Source organism: Saccopteryx leptura, chromosome 3 (assembly GCF_036850995.1).
Source record: "Saccopteryx leptura isolate mSacLep1 chromosome 3, mSacLep1_pri_phased_curated, whole genome shotgun sequence".
Lineage (NCBI taxonomy): Eukaryota > Metazoa > Chordata > Mammalia > Chiroptera > Emballonuridae > Saccopteryx > Saccopteryx leptura.
Genome location: NC_089505.1, coordinates 4,212,597 through 4,235,664, shown reverse-complemented (window position 1 = coordinate 4,235,664; position 23,068 = coordinate 4,212,597). Strand labels below are relative to the sequence as shown.

General features: G+C 45.9%; 1 protein-coding gene across 2 annotated transcripts in view; it reads left to right on the top strand.

Annotated features, from left to right (window-relative positions):
• The window catches only part of PDE10A (phosphodiesterase 10A), a 415,008-nt gene that overhangs the window by 325,798 nt on the left and 66,142 nt on the right, over positions 1-23,068 (top strand). For both annotated transcript variants that reach the window (XM_066372810.1, XM_066372809.1), the window contains 3 exons: positions 9,376-9,404; positions 20,206-20,326; positions 21,288-21,337. In XM_066372810.1, coding sequence (XP_066228907.1) covers positions 9,376-9,404; positions 20,206-20,326; positions 21,288-21,337 — 200 coding nt within the window. The remainder of the gene's footprint in view (positions 1-9,375; positions 9,405-20,205; positions 20,327-21,287; positions 21,338-23,068) is intronic.

Genomic DNA, 23,068 nt, shown 5'->3' with positions numbered 1-23,068 from the left:
AACATTCTTTCTACACCTTACTCTTTTCTTCTAAGACTCGCACAATGTGTATGTTGATCCACTTACTGGTACCCCACAGGTCCCTGAGGCTCTGTTCACGTTGAACATCTTTAAGCCGATCTTTAAACGTCTTTGTCTACAGACATGCAATCAGTTCTTCTTGAGGAACAGTTAGTGTTGGTTAAGGTTTTCCTCTGAATGATCTGTACTTGACTGTTGTCTTGTATGCTTTGTGATTTTTTGTTTAAAAGTGGATAATTGACTATAATGGGTAACTGCAAATCACACTCACCTCCTTCTCTACATTTTTAAATAATCTCTTTTTGTGTTTTTGATCGTCATAAGCTGTCTGTGTCTAAGACCAGCCTAAGGTGTAAACTTAAGTGTCCTCAGGTTTTCTGAGCCTGTGTCTTTTCCTGTGTGTGCTTGGTATGTGCAGTTGTGTTTGAAGTCTTCAGTCTGTAATTCCTGACTCCAAGAAAAAAGAAAAATGAAGTTTAGGAAAAAGAGGGCTGGAGGGTTAAGTCCCCGGAAGTCTCTGAGTCAGAAGTGAGGGACTTTCAGCAAAGGGGGAAATGCAGCAACAGTAGCTCCCACCTCTTTGTACCTCTGGTCAGAAATAGCGATCAGTGCTCCAAGAACAGATCTGCAGTATTTGGAAGACAGAGCCTATTTTTGCCCACCCTCACTCCTACAGACTGTGTGCAGGCTGCTCCAGAAATAGGTGTGTGGTGCCCGCCATGTGGCTGGGTGGAGGGTGGACAGCTGCCACTGTGCTGAGAGCTGAGATGGACTGAAGGTAACCAGTGTATCAGCCAGCCTGTCCCCGGGGTTGCAGGTCTTCAGTAGCCTCCAGAATTCGTCCATCTGACAGATTCTGCCGTGCATCTGTCTACCAGGGGTCAGGTTCCTGGTGCTTCCTATACTCCACCCTCCTCCCAGACTCCTCTCCTGTCCCTCACCAGACTTGTACTGAATTATGTTTTCTCTCATTAGATTGTACTTCCTTGTTTTATGAGATACTTAAATGTTTTCAAACCTCCTCATTCATTAAACATCCTTTTGACACAAGATAAAGTAACATAAATTGTATTAAAAATATTTTGAATTTTATCCTTACTGATCATTTTTATTGTTTTGAAAGACTATAAGAAAAACTATGTTTTTGTTTTGCTAACTAATCTTACTCCATATACATGTGTGAATGTGTGTATGTGTGTGTGTATTCAGCTAATTTAAAAAGATAAAAGTAGTGCTTGGTTTTCTTACTAGTGACTTCTTCCCCACAGTGAAAGTTCTGGTATTTGGGTCTTTATGAACTGTAGCACATTTACCCCACTTTTTTAGAATAAATCTTTGAGACAGATACTTTAAATAATTACAAAATATTTTTAAAATGCAGCTGTAGATTCATACAAATTATAAAAATAACTTATTTAATATTTTTCAGGAAGTGTTGAGAACCCAAAATTTTACAAAACAACAGAATTAATGACAAGTGAAAATATATGGGACCAGTGGTGTGCTAGAGTAGACTGTATGACCTCAGCCAATTTATAAATGTTCAGAAATTTTAAGAGCTAATGCATATCAAAGTTGGTACTTGGAAATTAGTCATGGTGGACTATTTACACCTCAGTAGTTTTCAGATGCTACAAATGAGAGTTTTGGTGGTTTTTTCCTCTCGGAGAGCCTGTAAACATTTAATATTCCCACTGTGCTTTGTATCAGACTACCAATGTAAAGTCACAAAACAGGAAGTTAGGAGAAACATAGTAGCACAACATTATATAGTATTTGTCTCATATAGATAAATAGAAACAAGCCCAAGAGTAAATGTAATAGTAATTAATATGTCATAAAATAGAGAATGATGAGTTTTCAGTATTTGTTATGTTTTATATCTAACCTACTTTTCTTTATATAGTTAAAATTTTAATAATGGTTTTTAAAAAACCATCTTGCAAATTGCCCTCTAGTTCAATAATTGGCTCTCACAAGCCAGTGCACACTAGCTTCAGCTCATCATGAGAATATTTATAGCATAGAGATCAGGTAATGCTGTAGATCAGAGCATAGCTTCCCCTTGGAGTTGTTTGTTAAACATTTAGTGGCCGACCACCAGAGAAAAACCTACATTAATTCAGAGGTCCTCTGAATGTCAGCAAAATTTGAGGTGTTCAGAGGTCCTGGGCCCTTGCCACCAAGGTAACATGCGAATGACTCCATCTTGCCCCTCTGACCGCAGAGCAGTTAGCGTGGTCCTGGTGGTCTGTTCTTGTTCTGGAATGAGCATGTTTGCACCTGAGAACACTGTGCCCTGCATACTGGATTACCAAGGCTGGGCTTTGACCGGGGCCCAGAACAAGTGAGGTTTCTATGCCAGATCCAGGCTGGGATGGAACAGTTTTGAGAACGACTATGTTACACATAGCTGTGGGACAGTATGCTTGGCCGTGAGGTGATCCACTTGGGTGCCTTATATTGATGGTCACTGGGCCAGGTCAGCAGTAATGACCTACTTCCTCAAGGGCATTCTTGAATGCAACTGGTTTTTTTTTTCAAGTGTGCAAGAGATTAAAAAATGTTATTCAACTCAATATTTTAACACTGCTTGTGCTTGCTCTTTTTTGTTTATATAAAATATGTATTTCTATTTTTTGCTACTGCGTGGCACAGAAAAATGTAGTGAGTGCTAGTGCGGGTTGGGGCCATTGCCTTGGTTTGTGCCAGCCACCAGAAGTTTTTCCAAAGCAAGCGTCAACATGCTTGTCCCAAGGCAAGCTACAATGCTGGAGAAAGTTAACACTAAATATTTCAGCACAACTGTATCTGTTGCCCAATATTTACATTAAAGATCTTCAGTGATGATTATTGCTGATTTTGGAGAAATATAATTAAAAGGATGACTCTACCACATCTGTGAGTTTATTCGTTGTAAGGCAGAAATACAGTTTTGCAAATATTAATTCAGTCTTCATGTCAGCAACTGTCTTGAATGAGCTGTTTATCTCCGGGGCAGTGACAGCACCATGGATGCCAGCCCTGTTTCTTTGGAGTAGATCCCTCCCTTCCATGGGCCCAAGAGCCTTCTGATGGGTCATTCTAGTCGTTCTCAGTATCTTTACACATAAATAGTGCAGCTGCAGGTGGAGAAAATGTGCTTACTAAGCTCCCCCTTTTAAAGCCAATGATCTGTCCTTAAATATAAGAGATTATACTATACATATTTCCTATTAAGATAAAGTATTACATTTAAATAATAACAGTTTTAGATAAAGTGTATTTTTTATCTATGCAGGAGTATAGGAAACTTGGGATTTCCAAGTGACTATTTATTGGATGTTAATGAAGTCATGGAGACTATAGCAGCTCTAACTAAAAATAGCAACTAAAAACGCTGTAGAAGTAATGAGGGCATGAGCTAATCTTGGCACACTGACTTATTTATATCCTAAACCTATGGCATTAAAACATCTTAGAAAATAGTACCATGCAGAAGATGTATTCCGTGAACGAGGAGAAGGTTCTGTAGCCTCTGGTGCCGAGGCACTTAGTGCCGTCAGGAAGCAATGTTCACCCTCAAAGTCTCTGTGTGTCTGCCGTCCTTGCTGGTGTCTCCCTGTTCGGGCTGACTCCCGAGAGTACAGGCGGCTCCTGCCACCACCCAGGGCCGGGGCTTCCGGGCCCGTGGAGGTTAAGTCCTTCCCTTCAGTCCGATTGGGCAGCTGAGACACTCCTTCAGCATCTGCACACCTTGGGTATCTGATAGAGATCCGTGCGTTGATTTGTTTTTAGGAAGCAGATGGCTGTCTTTAGACGAGCTCCGCAGGTGGCCGCAGTGGCGGAGTGGCTGCAGGAGGCTGAGGGAGGCCATGCCTGCTCCTAAGAGACGGTGGTGCGGGAAGCAGGCTGGCTCCTCAGTCGTGGGCGGGGCAAGGGTTTCCTCTCTCGAGCAGACAGGTGTTCCTCAGCTAGGGATGCTAGCAGCCCTGCGAGGAAGAGTGAGATGCGGGCCCCCAGGACAGAGCACCGAGTCTCCAGGGAGAGCACTGGCTTCCGGCAGCTGTCCCTCCTCGCTGGGCACCTGCTGTGCCCCTGTGGCTCCCACTGTCCTGCAGAAAAACGACCACATTTCTGAAACTTCAGGGAAATGACCAATTTCAAAAGCAGAAACTGTTCAACACTCGTTCTCTGAAGGTGGAGTAATGAAGCTGGACATTTTCAACAGGGTCCCCACTGAAGGTGTGAGTTTGGTCCTGTGAAAATCACAACTTAGAATTTGGAGTGCAAAATGTAGTTTGGAGTATTAATTTATGATACAAGCATCAAATCACCATGTAGTTCTTTATTGTGATGTCTTCTTTATTAAGTTAATTAAACCTTTTCAGCTTATTCCTTATTTAACATATAACATTAAAATGCTTATCATAGAACTTCAAGTGCAGTATTTTTAATACCAGATGTCAGCTTGTCCGGAATAGCAGTATAACAAAGACCAATTGTGAAACACCTCTGTGTGCGGACAGCAGAAGCAAGCTGAGTCGGTTTCTGCAGAGCTCGAGGCCTTCTTCCTTCATGTTAGGTGGTAAAAATCCCATCACCCATAAATTTTCATTTCACTTTGGTGACTGAGACATGCATTATCCCGGATTTTCATATCATGGATTTTCAAATATAGTTTCCTTTGTTCTTTTTTTGTTATTTGACTGCATTTTCTGTTAATTGTTTTTGCTTATGCTGTTTCTTTTCTGTTACATTGAAGTGGCATGTTTTTCTGTTGAGAGTACAGCCGCGATTTGCCTTCTTTCCTCTCTGCCAGGGACACCAGACATGCTGGTTCCCCTGCGGGTGTGTGTTTGCTCTCCTGGCCCTGACCTGGCCGGGCGCGGCGGGAGCCTTAGCCTGTAGACCGTGGCCACCCTGGTCAGCTCTGGCATCAGCAGAGTAGAGCACAGGGACAGGTGTCCATGAGGTGCACCTGGGAGTGTCTAGCAGGCACAGCCAGGGCCCCTCTGGGTTGCCCAGGGGACACAGTAACTGCTGGACACCCTTGGGCAGGGGTCTGCGGCTCTCTGGCCAGGTCATGGGACGGGCCGTTCATTTCCGCACTGACTCACGCTATGTTCTGGTGTCTGTCTGCTGAGAGGAGGGGAAAGGCAAAATGTTTAAGCTGAAATCTATTGTGATTATAGAAATTTAAAAATGTGAGTAGAAGAAAGAGGACATCACATACTCTCGCCACCCAAAGCTGCTATTAACACACACTTACATTTGCATAAGATGTATATGAACACATATGTTTTTAACTTCAGGCTTGTGAGATGACATGATAAAAAATGATTTATAATTGAAACTAATTTGCATGTGTATAATGTATAAAATGTATATGTGTATGTATACACATATAGATTAATGCATGGTTTTTAGCCAGCAGAGGCTGTATAGTAATTCTACTTTTCCCTTATTTTTAACTTAACCAAATCATGTTAAATTACAAAAATAAAGCATCATTTTCAGCAGTTGCATTTTTGTACCATGTTGTATTTATATATTTTTAATTGTAAGCCTACTTAAATCCTCTATTTTAAAAGTAGGAAGATATTAAAAAACCAGCAAAGAATAAAAATACTTAAGGATTATAAGAATTAAAGTTTTTTTTTGTTTTGTTTTTTTAGTGAGACAGACAGACAGGAAGGGAGAGAGGTATGAAGCATTAGTTGTTCATTGATTTCTTTCTCATATGTGTCTTGACCAGGGGGCCACAGCAAAGTGAGTGACCCTTTGTTCTAGCCAGTGACCATGGGCTCATGTCTGTGATCCCACGCTCAAGCCCGCAACCCCGTGCTCAAGCTGGTGAGCCCACGCTCAAGCCAGCAACCCCGTGCTCAAGCTGGTGAGCCCTCGCTCAAGCTGGCGATCCTAGGGTTTCGAACCTGAGTCCTCTGCGTCCCAGTCCAGTGCTGTTCCACTGTGCCACCGCCTGGTCAGGTGCCACCAGGTTTTATTTATTTATTTATTTTCACATGAGCTTAGCTTTAAAACATATTAAAATGTTTAGATTGAAGATGGTTTCTTGTTTTCAAAATAAATTCCTCTGATAAGCATATATATTTTATTTCTGAAATTATGTTTTTCCATTTTATTCATCCCACTAGAATGTAAGCTCCTTGAAAACAAGGTTAAATGCCTGGCAGGTAATGGATTTATAGTGTGTATTTATTGAATGAACAAATGTTTACAGAACCCTTATGCTGCATAAAAATTAGTGTCTGCTGCTGTGAACATTTCTGTTGCTAATTGATCACTCACGAATGATTCAGAATCTGGTATCCATGGCAATTCCCTTCGTTTCTGTGGTCCCGGTCCTTTTAGAGTGAGCTTCGTTGCTGAGCCGTGTGGAGCACATGCCGGGTGTGCATAGATGTCCCGGGCCGTGGGCTCTTCACCTGCTGTCTCCTCGGTGAGCTGCAGGCCATCAGGAACTGTGTGCCGGAGGGGAGGCATTTCCTCTCTGCTACTTAGAAAATGTCCTTGTAGAAAAGAGTTTTCAGTGTCCAGTTGTATTGTTAGGGTAGTGTTTCACTGTAGGCTTCTGAGGTGGCAGAAAGTCACCTTTCCCCCACTGACTGCATTCCGGGCAGCAGAGCACAGATTGTGGCCTCAGCCGCTGGGCACTGCCTCCTGAGCACCGCTCTGCTCTGCTGCCCCCCTTAGACCGAAAGATAAATGCACTCTTTTTAACATGCTTAGAACTTTCTTGGGCAGAGAGATCAACTAAATGAGAACCCCACATACAGGGGAGGAGGCAGGAGCCCTTCTGGGAGGGTTCTCTGTGGTCATGGATTTCCTCTCTAACGCAGTGGACTGGTCGCTCATGTAGAGGATTGCTTGACTTCTGAGCAGGAGAAAGAGATAGAGGGTGCATTTCTCATTCAGAGCATGTAGTAAAAACTCCAGAGGCCAGCTGTGGTCAAGTTTTCTTTCTTTCAGAGAATTTAAACTACCCATTTGGGGGGGAAATGAAGAGTTGTTATAAATCCATGCCGGTAGAGGATCTTGTGCACACCGGAGTCTGAGGAACACTGAGCACCTAGAGAAAGAAGTGAAGGGTGTGTTTGTTTGCAGATGGTGGTACACTCAGGCTTTTCTTCACTTGAACTAACTCACATCTCAGTGATGAGTGGTGGAGCGTGGGGAGCCCAGCGGTCTCAGCGGGCTAGCTCCCGCAGGCCTAGCAGGGAACTGCTGTACAGCTGCTCTTTTGCAATGTGCCTTTTCATCACCTGGTTGCTCAACCAGCTCACCAAATGTCTTAGATAAAACTTAAGATGCCTGACCAGGCGGTAGCACAGTGGATATGGTGCTGGACTGATGTAGAGGACCCAGGTTCAAAACGGCAAGGTCGTTGGCTTGAGCGCAGGGGTGCTGGCCTGAGCATGGGATCATAGACAGGAGCCCAAGTCACGGGCTTGAGCAAGGGGTGATTCGCCCTGCTGGAGCTCCCCCCCCACCCCTAGTCAAGGCACATGTGAGAACACAATCAATGAACAACTAAGGAGACTAAGGAGCCACAAAGAAGAATTGATGCCTCTCATCTCTCTCCCTTCCTGTCTGCCTGTCCCTATCTGTCCCTCTCTCTGTCTCTCTCTTTCTGTCTGTCAAAATAAAAAACTTAAAAAAATATTAATAACATACAAACCTCTTTAGCTTTAGAATCTGTTAATAAACTTGTGATGATTAAATCAAATAGTCCAAGCTTCAGAGAGGTTTAAGAGAGGATGGAGGGTTAGGAGTTGAAGATTAAATGGAATATTTCTGTGCTGTGCTTTAAGTGTAGATGGTAAATGTTTGTCTTATAACGTGCTTGTTCTTAGGAATGTCAGCTGCGATACTCAACTGTGTATGGTAGAATTATAAGGAAAAAACATAAGCAAGTGTGTATCAATAAAGAAGATAAAACATAGGCACTGCGTATTGAACACCTACTGCTGAACACGTCCCGTCCCAGCCTGGTGATTGTGCGCAGTCCCCAGGTGGAGCAGTGAGCAGCTAGAGCTGACAGCCGTGTCTGCTGAACACGTCCCGTCCCAGCCTGGTGATTGTGCTCAGTCCCCAGGTGGAGCAGTGAGCAGCTAGAGCTCACAGCGTGTCTGCTGAACACGTCCCGTCCCAGCCTGGTGATTGTGCTCAGTCCCCAGGTGGAGCAGTGAGCAGCTAGAGCTGACAGCGTGTCTGCTTTAGTGTCTGAGGCAGCAGAGGGCCACGGTCACAATGCTTTTGAAAGACAAACTGGATGGGGCAGTGTCTGTGCCTGCCTGTGTGTGTGCTTGTGTGAGTGCGTGTGTGTGTTTCTGTGTGTTCGGGCATGGTTGCCAGGCAGATACTGGCTTTAGGGAACACCTTGGGGGCGACTGGTTGGTCTGTGACTTGGGACCAGACTTGGTGTTCTTCATGGAAATGGATGGTACGCAGTAAACTGAAGAAGCATTAGGTAAAACAGGAGCCAGCAGGCCTCAGTGGCTTAGAGAGTGAGACTTAAAAGAGAGAGGAGGATCAGGACCCTGTTTGAACCCACGGGGTCTGTTTTTGTCAGAGTCATGATGAATCGGGCTGTGCAGCCGAGTGACCATAGTCACTGAGACCTGCCCGAGCCATGTGTGCTGATGGTGGGGGTGGACGGGGTCTGATCGCCACACGAGACACAGATAGCAAAGTGTCAGCGGCTGCCGCCCCAGGCGAGGTCTGCAGGAGCCACATAGACTCACTTCCTTTGGGGCAGGACCAGTGGCCTGGGCCTGGGACAGTCAGGACCAGTGGTCCTCAGGTGGAGTCTTGGCTAGTTTGTTTCTTGTGTCCTATTGGTCATACAAGTATGTTCTTGCCATGTAACCCGCCCCACGGGGGGAGCCCTTCATGCCTTGACCAGGGTGCCACACAAGTAATGTCTTATTTCAGCAATAAGAAATGCTTGAATGAACCCTTACAGCACAGGTGGTAATAATGGTCATTTGAGATATTCGTGCAGGTTGTGTTATTAGAGTAATACAGATGTCACAAGCCTTTTCTGTGTCCATGCATTTGAATAAACCACTGTTTAGTCATGTTTGTGGGCATGGCCATTTTGTAGGTAATCTTGGAATGACTAACAATTGGGTTACATCACGTCCCTTCAAAATTAATGTGTACATCTAGCTCTAAACTTACTATGTTTAGCCTTTATGGACAGATTTCAAAAACCAAGTTCTTAGACTGTGTAAGAGGAGGCATAGCACAGGGGCCTCTGGCTGACTGAGAGAGGAGGACGTGCTGTGTGCTCCGGACCCTGCTCTGAGGTTCTAATTGTGTCTTTCCCTTTTCTTCTCCCTCCCCCAGATGAGACGGCTCCTAAGGAGGTCAGCAGGGTAAGTGCTGTGGACACAGTCTCTGCCACCACCGTGGGGGACGTGGACCCTCCTGTGTGCTCCCGCAGGGCTCTGACATGTCACAGTATCGGGACTAGTGACAGAGCTGAGTGCCCCCTCCCCGTGTCGCTCGCTGTCCGGAGCCCGGGCAGGAGGGGAGGTTGCTATCTGAAGGCCTCTGGCTGAGAGCAGTGGAGGAGGCGCTTGTCTGGCCTGCGAGGGGCTTCTGAGTCAGCTGCCGACTGTGGCAGCTTTGACAGTGCACACGGAGACTGGGTTTAGCCTCTGGTGACAAACTGTAAGTTAGGCAGTACCAAGACAGCATTGGCACATGACCACTGTCACCCAGCCTGCGTGGCAGAAGCCACCTCACCGCTGTCCAGCACTCTGGGACAGTGTCACGTGTGACCTGGCTAGTCCCTGCCTCTGCGTCCTGTGCCTTCTCTTTGGGAGAACAGGGGTGACTAATGTAGCAAGGACACGGTGTTCCTCGGTCCCTCTAGAACTGTCGAGTGAATCGTTCTCATGTCCCAGAGAAATACTTGGTATTTAAGAGACTTAACAAACTTAAGAGCTCATGGGCACGAGTCCTGAAAGCATTTATTGATAACATACAGTTTTAATACTATAACAGGGTAATGAGTTACATATGCAGAGTAAGTTTATTATGTATCCTGTACACAGACACAGATATTAAATGTGGGTTAAATATGGAAGATGATCAGTCTGACTTGTATCTGATGCAGCCTTCTATAACAGATCACTCACTCTTTGTCCTAAACCGTAACCTGAGGGGCTTTAATATCACCATGTATGCGGATACTTTCCTTTATTATGGATTATCTGAAGGAAGGACTCTCTAAAATGACCGGGGTCTTCTGTCCTGGCAGACTGAATGTTCCTGCATGTCTCAGGGTTTCCTTGGGCACCTTCCGGTGAGCTTCACATCGACAGAGCTCCTTCCTGTTAGAAAGTCCCACGTGCGAGTGCTTCAGGGTGTTTCAAGGGGCGGAGGCATCGCCGGGAACGTTTGCAGCTTCTGTGAGCAGCAGAGTCAAGAGCGATGCTTGAGGATGAAAAGACTTGAACAGGGTCCTGAGGCCCCGCGTGCTGACGTCGGGCACTCTGCTATCTCAGGTCTCTGAGGAGCCCGTGTGTGATGACAAAGCTGAGAACTCTTTGCGACACCTCGCCTCTGCCTGTGTGCCAACCCTGTCCCCACTTGCTGGAGCTGTCCCTTTGCCTTCAGTGTCCCCACGTATAAAGACTTGGTGCCACAGAGTCGTAACTGCCTCTGCTCTTCAGCACACTCCTTAAGTATAAGCCGGCTTCTATTTGGGTCGAACAGTTGTTTAGACAAAGAGCCCAGTTTTTATTAAAGACATTTCTGTGTGTTTTAGTTTTGCACAGTGTTGCCCCAACACATCGGGGACCGGGTAGTGACATGGCCACATGTTCTCTCTGTGACAGCACCTCCTTCCCTGCTCTCCACAGGGTCATGACAGGCCGTGACAGGATGGTGCATGTGAGTTTTCTTTGCGGTGGTTTTGTGAGGCTCTTGCATTTTGTGCCGTATTTGGAGAAACTGCATCTCTGGTTGAGAAACACTAAATCGATGTACTGAAAACCTAGGATAGTATCAGTTGCCTGGATTTCTTTTTTTTTTTTTTCTGAACTTATCCCATATCTTGATCAATGCTTATTTGACTCCTCAGAATTTGTTTTATAAAACAGTATGCCATTGTTTTAAGTTGGAATTAAGATCTAGAGGTGGTGGGTGCAACCTTTTCAGTTCTGTCTGGGCACATTCTTGTCAGCAGCATGCGCTGTGGGAGGCTGAGCATCCCAGCCCTGGGCACTCGGGGCTTCTGTGACGTCCTGCTCACAAAAGTCCCTCTCCTTAATTGTCATGTGTTAGTATTGATCTCACTTTTTTTCTTTTGCCAACTCTTAAGAGGCTGTGCCCCTCCCCATGAGAGCGCTCTTTGAACAGAGAGGCCTGTGTCCATCTTTCTGAGCAAACAGGCCCACTTGCGGTGTGTGTCTCCCTGTTTGGCTGCCCGGGATCTGGGCAGTCGTGCTCCGTGTAAAGTGTGTCACAGTGCGTTTCAGAAGGCGGCACCTCCGACCAGAATTTACAGGACGCTGTGTCCTGGGACCAGCGAGAGGAGGTGGCAGAGAGCCCTTGGAAGCTGTGGATCTGGAATACAGTTTTAAGGGAAAATTAGCTTTTTAAAGAAACTTTAGGACATTTCTGGTTCTTGATATCTTAGTAAACTAAGCTAGCTTTTTACTCGAAGCCGAGTCAGACCTCTAAGTTGACCCCCATCCCTTTATCCCTCTTCTTCCTTCCTTCCTTCCCTCCCCCTTCTCTCTCTCTCTCTCCCCCCCCCCTTGTCTTCCACCTCCTGCCACTCTGCTCACAGATGTTGAGCGTTTGTGTTCTAGGAACTGGGCACACGCTGCTCAGCAGAGTCGGGCTCTGGCTCTCCTGCTGTGGAAGCGACTGAGAAAATCGTGTGTGTGTGTGTGTGTGTGTGTGTAGTGGTAGATATGGTGATGCGTAGAGGACTAGAGGAGAAGAAAGGGACAAGGCAGGAAGGGGGGCTGGGTGTGGCCTTCCAAGGGGGGCTGGGCGTGGCCTTCCTGCTCATCTACACACCCAAGGTCGCAGGACCGGGTGCTGATGAGTTGACCTTTGAGCAGAGGGGGTCTGAAGGGAGTAGGGAGCCTCTGGAGGCCGGGGGTGCAGGGAATGGGGGGTGGTGGTGGTGGGGCAGAGTGCACAGGGACATGGTGGGGGGTGGTGGTGGTGGGGGGACGGAGTGCACAGGGACATGGTGGGGGGTGGTGGTGGGGGGGCAGAGTGCACAGGGACATGGTGGGGGGGGGTGGTGGTGGTGGGGCAGAGTGCACAGGGACATGGTGGGGGGTGGTGGTGGTGGGGGGACGGAGTGCACAGGGACATGGTGGGGGGGGTGGTGGTGGTGGGGCAGAGTGCACAGGGACATGGTGGGGGGTGGTGGTGGTGGGGGGACGGAGTGCACAGGGACATGGTGGGGGGTGGTGGTGGTGGGGCAGAGTGCACAGGGACATGGTGGGGGGGTGGTGGTGGTGGGGCAGAGTGCACAGGGACATGGTGGGGGGGTGGTGGTGGTGGGGCAGAGTGCACAGGGACATGGTGGGGGGTGGTGGTGGGGGGGGACGGAGTGCACAGGGACATGGTGGGGGGGTGGTGGTGGTGGGGCAGAGTGCACAGGGACATGGTGGGGGGGGTGGTGGGGGGGCAGAGTGCACAGGGACATGGTGGTGGGGGGTGGTGGTGGGGGGTCAGAGTGCACAGGGACATGGTGGGGGCAGGAGAAAGGCCTGTAGTCCTCTGTCCTCTGCATAGGCTTTGGGTTGAATTGTTTTTTTGTTGTTTTTTGTTGTTGTTAATTTGTTGTACTAAATTACTTACATTTATTCATAAACAAATTACATAATAAAATTTTGTTTACTTAAATGAATCATTTTTGTATTTAACATTTTTAAATTTTAATATTTCGTCCGGCCGGTGAAAAAGTTTTCTTTCTAATCTGGCCACGCCTCCTCTAGCTACTGAGCCGCCGGCCAGGGTCAACTCCTGAGTTGTGTTTTTTGTTTTTTGTTTTTAAATTTTAATGGGGTGACATTGATAAATCAGGGTGCATATGTTCAGAGAAAACATCTCTAGGTTATTTTGACATTTGCTTATGCTGCATTCCCATCACCCAAAGTCCAGTTGTCTTCCGTCACCTTCTAACTGGTTTTCTTTGTGCCCCTCCCTCTCCTCCCCCCCCACCCCGTAACCCCCACACTTTTGTCCATGTCTCTGATTCTCATTTTTATGTCCCACCTATGTATGGAATCATATAGTTCTTTGTTTTTTCTGATTTACTTCTTTCGCTCAGTATGATGTTATCAAGGTCCATCCATGTTGTAAATGATCCGATGTCATCATTTCTTATGGCTGAGTAGTATTCCATAGTATATATGTACCAAAGCTTTTTAATCCACTCGTCCTCTGATGGACACTTAGGCTGTTTCCAGATCTTCGCTATTGTGAACAATGCTGCCATAAACATGGGGGTGCATTTCTCCTTTTCAAACAGTGCTATGGAGTTCTTGGGGTATATTCCTAAAAGTGCGATAGCTGGGTCAAAAGGCAAGTTCAGTTTTTAATTTCTTGAGGAATCTCCATACTGTTTTCTGAGAGCTGGTCTTCTGTTCCTATTTGTGAACTATAACTGCATTTATACAGACTCATTCGCAGTGGCTCTTTTAACTTGAAGTTACTTCTCTATTTTGGTGCTTTCCCTTCATTTCAGTCTTTCTTAGGAAGTCACTGAGCATGTCTTGCTGTTAATGCTTTAATTTTTTAAGGGTGCAGAGCCGACCTTGGAATGAGTTCATCCTTGGACAGCATCTGAAATGAGCTTTTCCTGGCTGTACTGCTACAATCCTAACACCTTGTGTATTTTTGGTAGGCTTGTCTTCTTTTTATAATGTTGCAGTACTTGTTGAGAAGTCATTTGCTGATCTCTCTTTTTTTAACGTTTATCCTGAAATGGTGTTAGGCTTGGTATTAGTAGTTAGAATTTCTTTGTCTCTGCTTACTAGGAATGTAGATACTATTACAATTCTTCTGTTAGATCCTAGGTTGGAGGGCTGGCGAGGGAGGGTCAACAGCACCACTTCAGTCTTGGGAATGGAGCACTGGGCTTTCCCACAGGGGACGTCCACCTCTGCGGATGCTCCTGTTTGATAGGAAGGAATTGCTCTCCTGGAATCCGAGTTCCATCTCCCTGTTTTCCTTGTAACCGGCTGGTCCAGAGGAGGACCTGTCCATGCAGGTTAGTGATTGGGTGCTGGTTCTGTCAGTCATCCTGCGGTTGGTTTCCCTGCTCTTACCACTCAGTGTATTTCTGCCACAGGGCCCCCTGCTGGAGCGTGTGGGAGCCTCTGTGCGCATCAGGTGAGATGGGGCCCAGGGCCATTGATTTCCCAGAGTATTCATCATTTACTTTAGCAACAGTGCCATTTCTTGGGAAAGGGAATTTTAAGTAAGACTTTAGGACTTCACTTTGGCTTCATTGGTATTCTGTTTGGTGAAGTTGCCTTGAAATTTATGGCATGTGCAGCCAGAGTGGTCCATGTTCTCTGCGTTTTCTTCTTTGGCTGTTCATTAGAGTGAGGTGAGGCAAGGTCGTGGAATTCCAATTTCTGGTTTTCCTGGAGGAGCTGGTCTTCTGTTTATATTTGTATACTACTTATTACTGTGTTTATAAAGACATTTCTGAATTACCTGCTTAACACCCATGTCCATGCATCCTACGGTATATTTTACGTTATGTGATAGTTCCAGTCAAGGAAGCAGTCTCATCAGGAAGGCAGGAAAGTTTCAGTTAGGGCAGAAAAGTAACAGATTGCTTCTCTCGGAGGCCTTGGAGGGCACAGAGGACTTGCAGGGATGGGTGGTGAGCTCCAGGGCGAGGAGGCTTTGGGAGAGAAGGGAGCAGCTGGGGGTTGGCCAGGTAGACAGATGCTCAGAGCTCGTGCGTGAGGGTCTGGACAGGGCCGTCCATTCATTGGCAGGTCTTGATCTCTCTGGGCCAGTCAGTAATATCAGTGAGTAATATTTTCTCCTAGTTTTTCCTTTACATGAACGTATTTACATAGTTTGTATTTCTGCTTTTTGCATTGTACCATGCCGTAAGTATTTTTATGGTATTATGCAGCCCAGTATTATCTTTAATGACCAAAGATACCCCATTGAGTTCTCTCTGATGACTTTTACTTTCTCATCCTATGTGTGGAGCTTTAAATTGTTTCTGATTTTTCATAGGCTGATTATGTCTTTAGCAGTTTTTATCCTGTAAGTGTTTCCTGAGGAAACATGTTGAGGCCTGAGGTCATGAGTCAAAGGACATGAGTATTTCATGGATTTTAATACACATTGCTAAGTTGGATTATCAAATTACTGTTTCAGTTTAAGGTTTCATTTTAACCTAAATGACCAATGAAACATCTTCTATAAGAAGTCATATAACAAAGGGAGTGAAAGAACTTTGTGCAGTTAAAAACAAACAAACACAAACAAAAACAAAAACTCATAGAGGTGGAGAACAGCACGGTCGTCACCAGAGGGGAGGGGCATGAGGCAGTGAAGGGGACAGGGGCTCAAATACATGGTGGCAGGAGGAGAGTGACTGGGTGGTGGGCACATGATGCACTATACTGACCATGTGTCATAGACATGTGCACTTGAAACCTGTATGCTCTTAACCAAGTTTCCCCAATACATTTAATTAAAAAATAAAAAAATGTTTTGAAAATACCAGTTCTTAACAATGTCATTAATATTCTATTGTAAATTTCTGATACTCAAGCCACAGAATTAAAGGTTCATAGAACTGAACTGAATTGATCACTTAGTAAGCTTTTCTCATTGTGTTGTCTTCATAAGAGCATCTTAGAGACACATGACTTGACATTTGTCCCCACCTGCTCCCTCTGCCTGTCCCAGAACACTAGCACTCAGGAGTGACAGATCAGCTTATGATTTCACATTTATATGTGCCATCTAAGTGTTAGTGGATGATGGTTTGAATAATCCACTATATAGATAAGCCTTCAATATTTGAGAGTTAACATTACATTAATATGAATAGCAATTATCATAAAACATTTTGATCTTGTGATACTTATGTAATCAAAGGAAACAGGGTGTAGTAACCCGACTATGAGGTTAAAGATTAGAAAATGAAGCTTAAATGACAGCACAAATTAAAATCCTAGTTCATTGACGATCATAGCTAGTATTGAAAAGTTTAAAGAGAATCCATTTCCACCTTCATGTTACACAGACGAGAAAACAGAAGCCCAGAGACGTGGTTAAAGGAAACCTCATGATCAGTGTCCATGTCCCGGAACGTCTCTGTTCTCACTTGTGTGTGACATTTCCTGTCCGGAAGATGGTGAGCAGCTGGCCATCAGTCTGAGCATTGCACACAGCTGCATTACAGGGCCTCTCTCTGTTCTTGCTGCGTGGGGAGCTCAGATTCCCTACCCCTTTCCCAGGTAGGGACCCGACAGTGTGGGAATCCTGCCAGGTTCTGAGGATGTGTTTTCCAGATGTGTCTGTAAAACTCTTACCACAGGGGGCTGAGGACCTGCTGGGGCCCTCACCACAGAGCTCTGCACAATGGCCAGCAGTCTCAGGAACACCCAACTAACTCATAGCCTCAGGGACGGATGTGTCGTGGGACATGCCTAGGAGCTAGGTAAACAGGTCCTACTGAAAAAACCCACTCTGCACTCCCACCTGGCTGAGACCGTATCACGTGCCTGGGACCTCGGGCATTTCAGCGATGTTCAGTGTCAGCCACATCAGGACCAGATCTCAGCCAGCCTGACGGGCACAGTGAACACCCCACCAAAAAACTATAAGAAACAAACACAGTCAAGTGGCAGGATGCGAAGTCAATATACAAAAGTCCACTGCTATCTGTACGCCAACAGTAGGACTTCAGAAAATGAATTGAAAAAATTCTTTTTACAATTGTAACAACAACAACAAAAATATCTAGGAATAAACTTAACAAAGGTTGTGAAGGACTTGTATACTGAAAACTACAAAGCATTATTAAATTGAAAAAGATACAATGAAATGTAAAAATATTCCATGTTCATGGATTGGAAAAATCAATGTAGTTAAAATGTCCAATTACCCAAAGTAATGTACAAATGTAATGCAATCCCCATCAAAATCCCAAAGTAACTTTTAAAATAAATATAACAACAAAAAAATCACCAGATTTGTATGGAATCACAGAAGAACCCAAATAGCCAAAGCAACCCTGAGGAAAAAGAATGAAGCCAGAGGTATCATACTACCTGACTTCAAATTATACTACAGAGCTATGATAATAAAAATATCATAGTATTGGCAGAAAAACAGACATACAGACCAATGGAACAGTATCGAGAGCCCAGAAATGAAACCATATATATATATATATATATATATATGGACAAATCATCTTTGACAATGGAGAAAAGAAAGCTTTTTCTATAAATGGAGCTGGGAAAATTGGAAAGCCACATGTGAAAGAATGAAACTTGTTACAGATTTTCCCATGCACAAAAATTAATTCAAAATGTATCAAAGACCTAAACATAGGTACTAAACTTACAGATCTTGGCTGTAGGGAACATTTTATAAATTTGACCTCGTAGGCAAGGGATGTAAAGGCAAAAATAAATGAATGGGACTATATCAAACTAAAAAGCTTCTGCACAGCAAAAGAAACTGACAACAAAACCGAAAGGCAGCCAACCAAATGAGATATTTCCAACCAGCTCCAATAAGGCGTTAATATCCAAAATATATAAAGAACACACAAAGCTCAACAACAAGCAAGCAAACAATCCAATTAAAAAATGAGAGGACCTGAACAGACAACAGATTTGTATGTCTCCCAAGAAGACATGCAGATGGCCAACAGATACAAGAAAAGACGCTCATCTTCGCTATTAGGGAAATGCAAATCAAAATTACAATGACGTACCACCTCGCACCTGTTAAATTGGCTATTATGAACAAGACAGTGAATAAATGTTGGAGAGCCTGTGGAGAAAAAGGAGCCCTCATTCACTGATGGTGGGAATGTTAACTGGTACAACCATTATGGAAGATAGAATGGTGGTTCCTCAAAAAATGAAGGTTAGAACTACCATATGACCCAGCAATCCCTTTACTGGGAATCTACCTAAAAAACTCGAAAACACTGGCACACAAAGACACGTGCACCCCCATGTTCACCACAGCATTATTCACAGTGGCCAAGACATGGAAACAACCAAAGTGTCCCTCGGTAGAGGACAGGATAAAGAAGATGTGGTACATTTATAAAATGTAATACTACTCAGCAATAAGAAATGATGACATATTTCCATTTATGCCAACCTGGATGGACTTTGAGAACATTATATAAAGTAAAATAAGTAAATCAGAAAAAGCTAAGAACTATATGATCTTACACATAGGTGGGATATAAAACTGAGACTCATGGCCATAGATAAAAGTGAGGTGTTACCAGGGGGAGAAGGTTGGGGGGTGGGGGCTGAAGGGGAGAGGAGAGGAGTAAAAAGGGACAGATATACGGTGAGGGAAAGTGGTTTGACTCTGGGTGATGGGCACACAACACAATCAACAGTTCAGATGTTACAGATATGTTCACCTGAAACCTCTGTACTCTTATTGACCAGTGTCGCTCCATTAAATTTAATTAAAAAAAAAAAGAACTTTCCTTCATCCATTGCTACCCTTTTTCTCCGTTTCAGCCCCCGAGACCCAGTCTTTGTTAGGCTAGATCTCATCATGCTTTTTGGTGTGTCCTGGACCTCCTACACGTCGTCCTCCACACTCCAATTTCTGGGGCTGCCGGCCCTGGAGTCCTTCTGTAGGACAGAGGCAGAGGGAGCTGGTGGGTGCTCAGCACCTCGTCCAAGACAGCTGGGGGCCGATCGGCACACTGCAGGCGTTCAGGGTGTCTGGTGCTCCTGGAGTCCGTCTCTAAGTCCCGTGTCACTGAGCCTGCCTTCCCAGGTCCTGCTGAAAAGGGGAACCCGCTTTCACCCTGCTGCCCACCTTGCGTCACGCCTCTGGCCTTCTCCCACGCTGTGCGGTTACTGTTCCTTCTCTTATACCTGGAACGTCGGCTTCTCCAGGACTGGAGTTTAGTCTCCCTCCTCCTCCGGTGCGCCTAGAGGAGGGCCCGTGTGGAGCAGACTGTGGCGTGGTGGACTCGTTCCCTCATCCTTCCCTCCGTTTATCCATCCCACATGTGTCTGTTGAGAACAGCGCTCCAGACAACAGCTGCAGGCCATGGAGAGAAAGGTGCCCACTTGGTCAGGGGGAAGTGGATGTCTGAGAGCTTCCGAGATGGAGAACCCCCACTGTGTGGTGGGGGAGGACACCAGGCATTCTGTCTGTTATTCTAAGTGCTTGGGAAGCCCAGGGGTCTTGGAGGCCTGGCTGTGAGAGAATTGCATTTTATTTTTCAAGTTCTCCTTGGACTGTTGTGGAGAGGAGGCCTAGGACTGCGAGCTGGATGGAGGGAAGCTTATGTCAGAACCAGCGCCTTTGGGGAAGACCCAGTGGGGCTGGTACCCGGAGTCGCTCTAGCTCAGCCTCTGCCTTCTCGCCAGGCCCTGTCCACCTGCTGTGTGCCCGGGGCCTGGACCACGCCCGAGGCCTGGGTTTGCTGGGGGACCACTGTGGCAACATGGGAGGGACAGGGTGAGCTCTGGCCTGTTCCAGTGGAGCGTTGGGGTGGGACTTGGGTGGGAGCCACACCGGTGCAGGGACAGGACAGTAATAAACTTGGTCTCCCCTGGGGCAGTGCATAAGGGTGACTTTTCTAGCCTCTCACAATGTTTCACACAGCCAACTTCTGCACTATTGTTTACTGATCAGGTTGCCTGCTACATAAGACGTACAACTTTAGAAACAAAGTTGTAATTTGTAACATTTGAAATTTAATGTAAATAGGCATGCATGAAGTCTAAAGATAATTCTAAGTAAGTCATAACAGGGTTAGTTTACAATCAGTTTTTATAGTAGACTATATTAAACCATGCTCTATGAAAGCATAATCAGGAGCCAGTATATCAAGTCATATATGTAGATAGTATGTAGTATGTTTTACAAACTAAGGAACTACTTTTATTATATTTAATTGTGCCATTTCTTTTTGTTTTTATTTTTTACTCAAAGTACCAAGACACGAACATGCAGGGCGTGGTGTACGAGCTGAACAGCTACATAGAGCAGCGGCTGGACACGGGCGGCGACAACCAGCTGCTCCTGTACGAGCTCAGCCGCGTCGTCCAAGTGGGTAAGGCCCTCGCGGTCCCCAGGGGGGACACCGGAGCCTGGAGTGCTGTCTCACTGCAGGAAAGGGCCCAGACGGTGTCCTTGCCCAGTCACATGAGCACCATTCATGTACTGCTCTTCTTGGGTTAAATGTAAGGTGGAAATATTTTATTATGAAACTACCAGAATGCCAAAAAATGTATCTGCCTGATGCTTAAATGGAATATACTATGTCTTCTAATTAAAACCTGGTTTCCTTTATATAGTTTTATTGAACTAAATCACATTTATACAAGAAATCATTAATTTGTAAGGAAGAAGCATTTTAAATTGATTTAGCCTCTTTGAATATGATTATCACCATTTTACTGGCAAGCAGGCTTTGGCAAAGACAGGCCAGACCTCTCACGAAGGCCACACAGGTCAGAAGGGGGTAAGCCGCCTTCAGCTGGGGCGACTCCTCCAAGATTTAGTCTACTGACTGCCCTGGTCGCTGCCTTTAGATGGCCCTGAAGCCGTTTCAGAAAAGCCAAACTGTGTCGTCCTCAGTGATGACACGCGCAGGTACATAATTCTTCTTGGTTGGTGCTTATATTGGTCATTCAATATTATGAATATCAATTCTAGTGCTTTTAATACCTTAACAATTAAATACAATTACCAAATTTTAAAAATATTCTTAATACTGATTATATTGTTTGACAAGTATGTTATTACACAGCACACTGACGACTATATTATTTGAGGATGTCACATCTTAAAATTTGCAATAGCTGATGAATGTGAATGAAAATACTCTAATTATGTAACTGAGCGAATCGGTAAGCCACTCTGTTCCATGTGCTGCCACTCTGTTCCGCGTGCTGTGTGGCTCGAGTGAGGTTTGTTCACAGACCACTGGGAAGGCTCCCGCGGAGCTCACCCTGGAGAGCCTGCCCTCTGCTCCTCTATTCACCCCGTTTCTTCCTCTGTTACCCTGACAGCCACCAAAGCCGATGGATTCGCACTGTATTTCCTTGGCGAGTGCAACAACGTAAGTATCAACAATTAGGGTTTGTTTGCTTTTTTTATGCTCTACTTAAGAAAATATCATAAGCTTGTAATGAAAGATACTGTGTTAACAACTTGATAACACTGTAATTAAGTACTTGAAACTCATCTTGTACTTGGTTTCTATTTGTGGTTATTACCAGCCCGTAATCTTACCAAAATGGAAACATTTAGGCATAAAATCTCGTAATTTATTAGTTGTTTTGGTTTTGATTTGTGGTGTGCTATCTTGCAAATGGCATTTTTAGATTTACAGTTTTGCACAGAAGTTGTTTCATCATGGTGGACAGTCTGTGTCCCTTCTGTACATAATTGACAGTGAAATAAAATGAGAACAAAAGTTCAGCACTTTCAAAATGTGATTGTTTTTTAGGTTTGTTGAAGATGATTCAAAGTTGTGGGACAGAGTTACTAAGGGGTCTAGCTCCCTGAGTGGCGGTAGTCATGGTTCACATGCTTTCGCGGTGGGCCCCTCGGATGCCTGTTCCCCCCTGTGCTGCTGGTTCCCTGACATAGAGCGCAGCCCACTGCCACCTGCAGCCTGTGGAGGCCCGTTCCCAGCTGTCTCAGGACGCAGTGCAGGCAGTTCCTCAGCCTGGGCGCAGTGACGACCCTGGATAGGGTCCGGTACCTGCCTAGGCACGTTGCACTGGCAGCCCCTCAGGAGAGAGAGCCCCTGCGCATTACTCTGTTTCAGAGCTTCCAAAGAGAAGGAAAGCTTCCCAGGGAATAGCTTTTCAAAGGAGTTTGATTTTGGAGTTAGATTGTGTGAGTGCAGTCTGCTACTTTGTGACTTGGATGAGTCTTAAACTTTCTAAAAGTTAATTTAACCTCCACTGCTGAAATGTTATATCATGAATGTTCTTCATCCTGCAAACCTTTTCAAACACCTGCTGTGTAGCAAAAATTGCTAAATTACTGAGCATACGACGATAAATAACGAGTCATTTCTGCCATCAAAGAATGGACAAGCAGTAGGAGGAGTCGAGGAATGCACGCACACTAAGTCAGAGTGCGTGGTGTGAGGAGCAGTCAGGGAGGGGCCCGAGCGGCTGGGGGGGCTGAGGGAGGGGCCTGAGGTGGGGGTTAGGGTGGGGGGCCTGAGGGAGGGGCCCGAGCGGCTGGGGGGCTGAAGGAGGGGCCTGAGGTGGGGGTTAGGGTGGGGGGCCTGAGGGAGGGGCCGAGGGAGGGGCCCGAGGTGGGGGTTAGGGTGGGGGGCCTGAGGGAGGGGCCCGAGCGGCTGGGGGGGCTGAGGGAGGGGCCCGAGGTGGGGGTTGGGGTGGGGGGCCTGAGGGAGGGGCCCGAGGTGGGGGTTGGGGTGGGGGGCCTGAGGGAGGGGCCCGAGGTGGGGGTTGGGGTGGGGGGCTGAGGGAGGGGCCACGGTGCCCAGGGACCTGCTTTGGATGGGTGCTGGGGAATCACATTAAAAGCAGCCTGTATGATCAGCCCTCTTTGAGCAGAGCCTGGAAGCCCACCCACTCAGTAGATAAGCAGGGAAAATAAAGGACTTCTAGGAAGAAGCAGCAATCTGTGAGAAATGGTGAGCCCAGAAAGGAAGAAGGGGTCTGTGTCCTGACCCGAGCAGCGTCTGACCTGGCTGTCCAGGGTCCTCTGGAGATGCTTGTTGGACAAAACTCCTTTCTGTGGTTAAGATTTTGTTAATTCTACTTATATTTTTAGTTTTTCTCTTTTCGTAGCTGGTCACATATTCCAG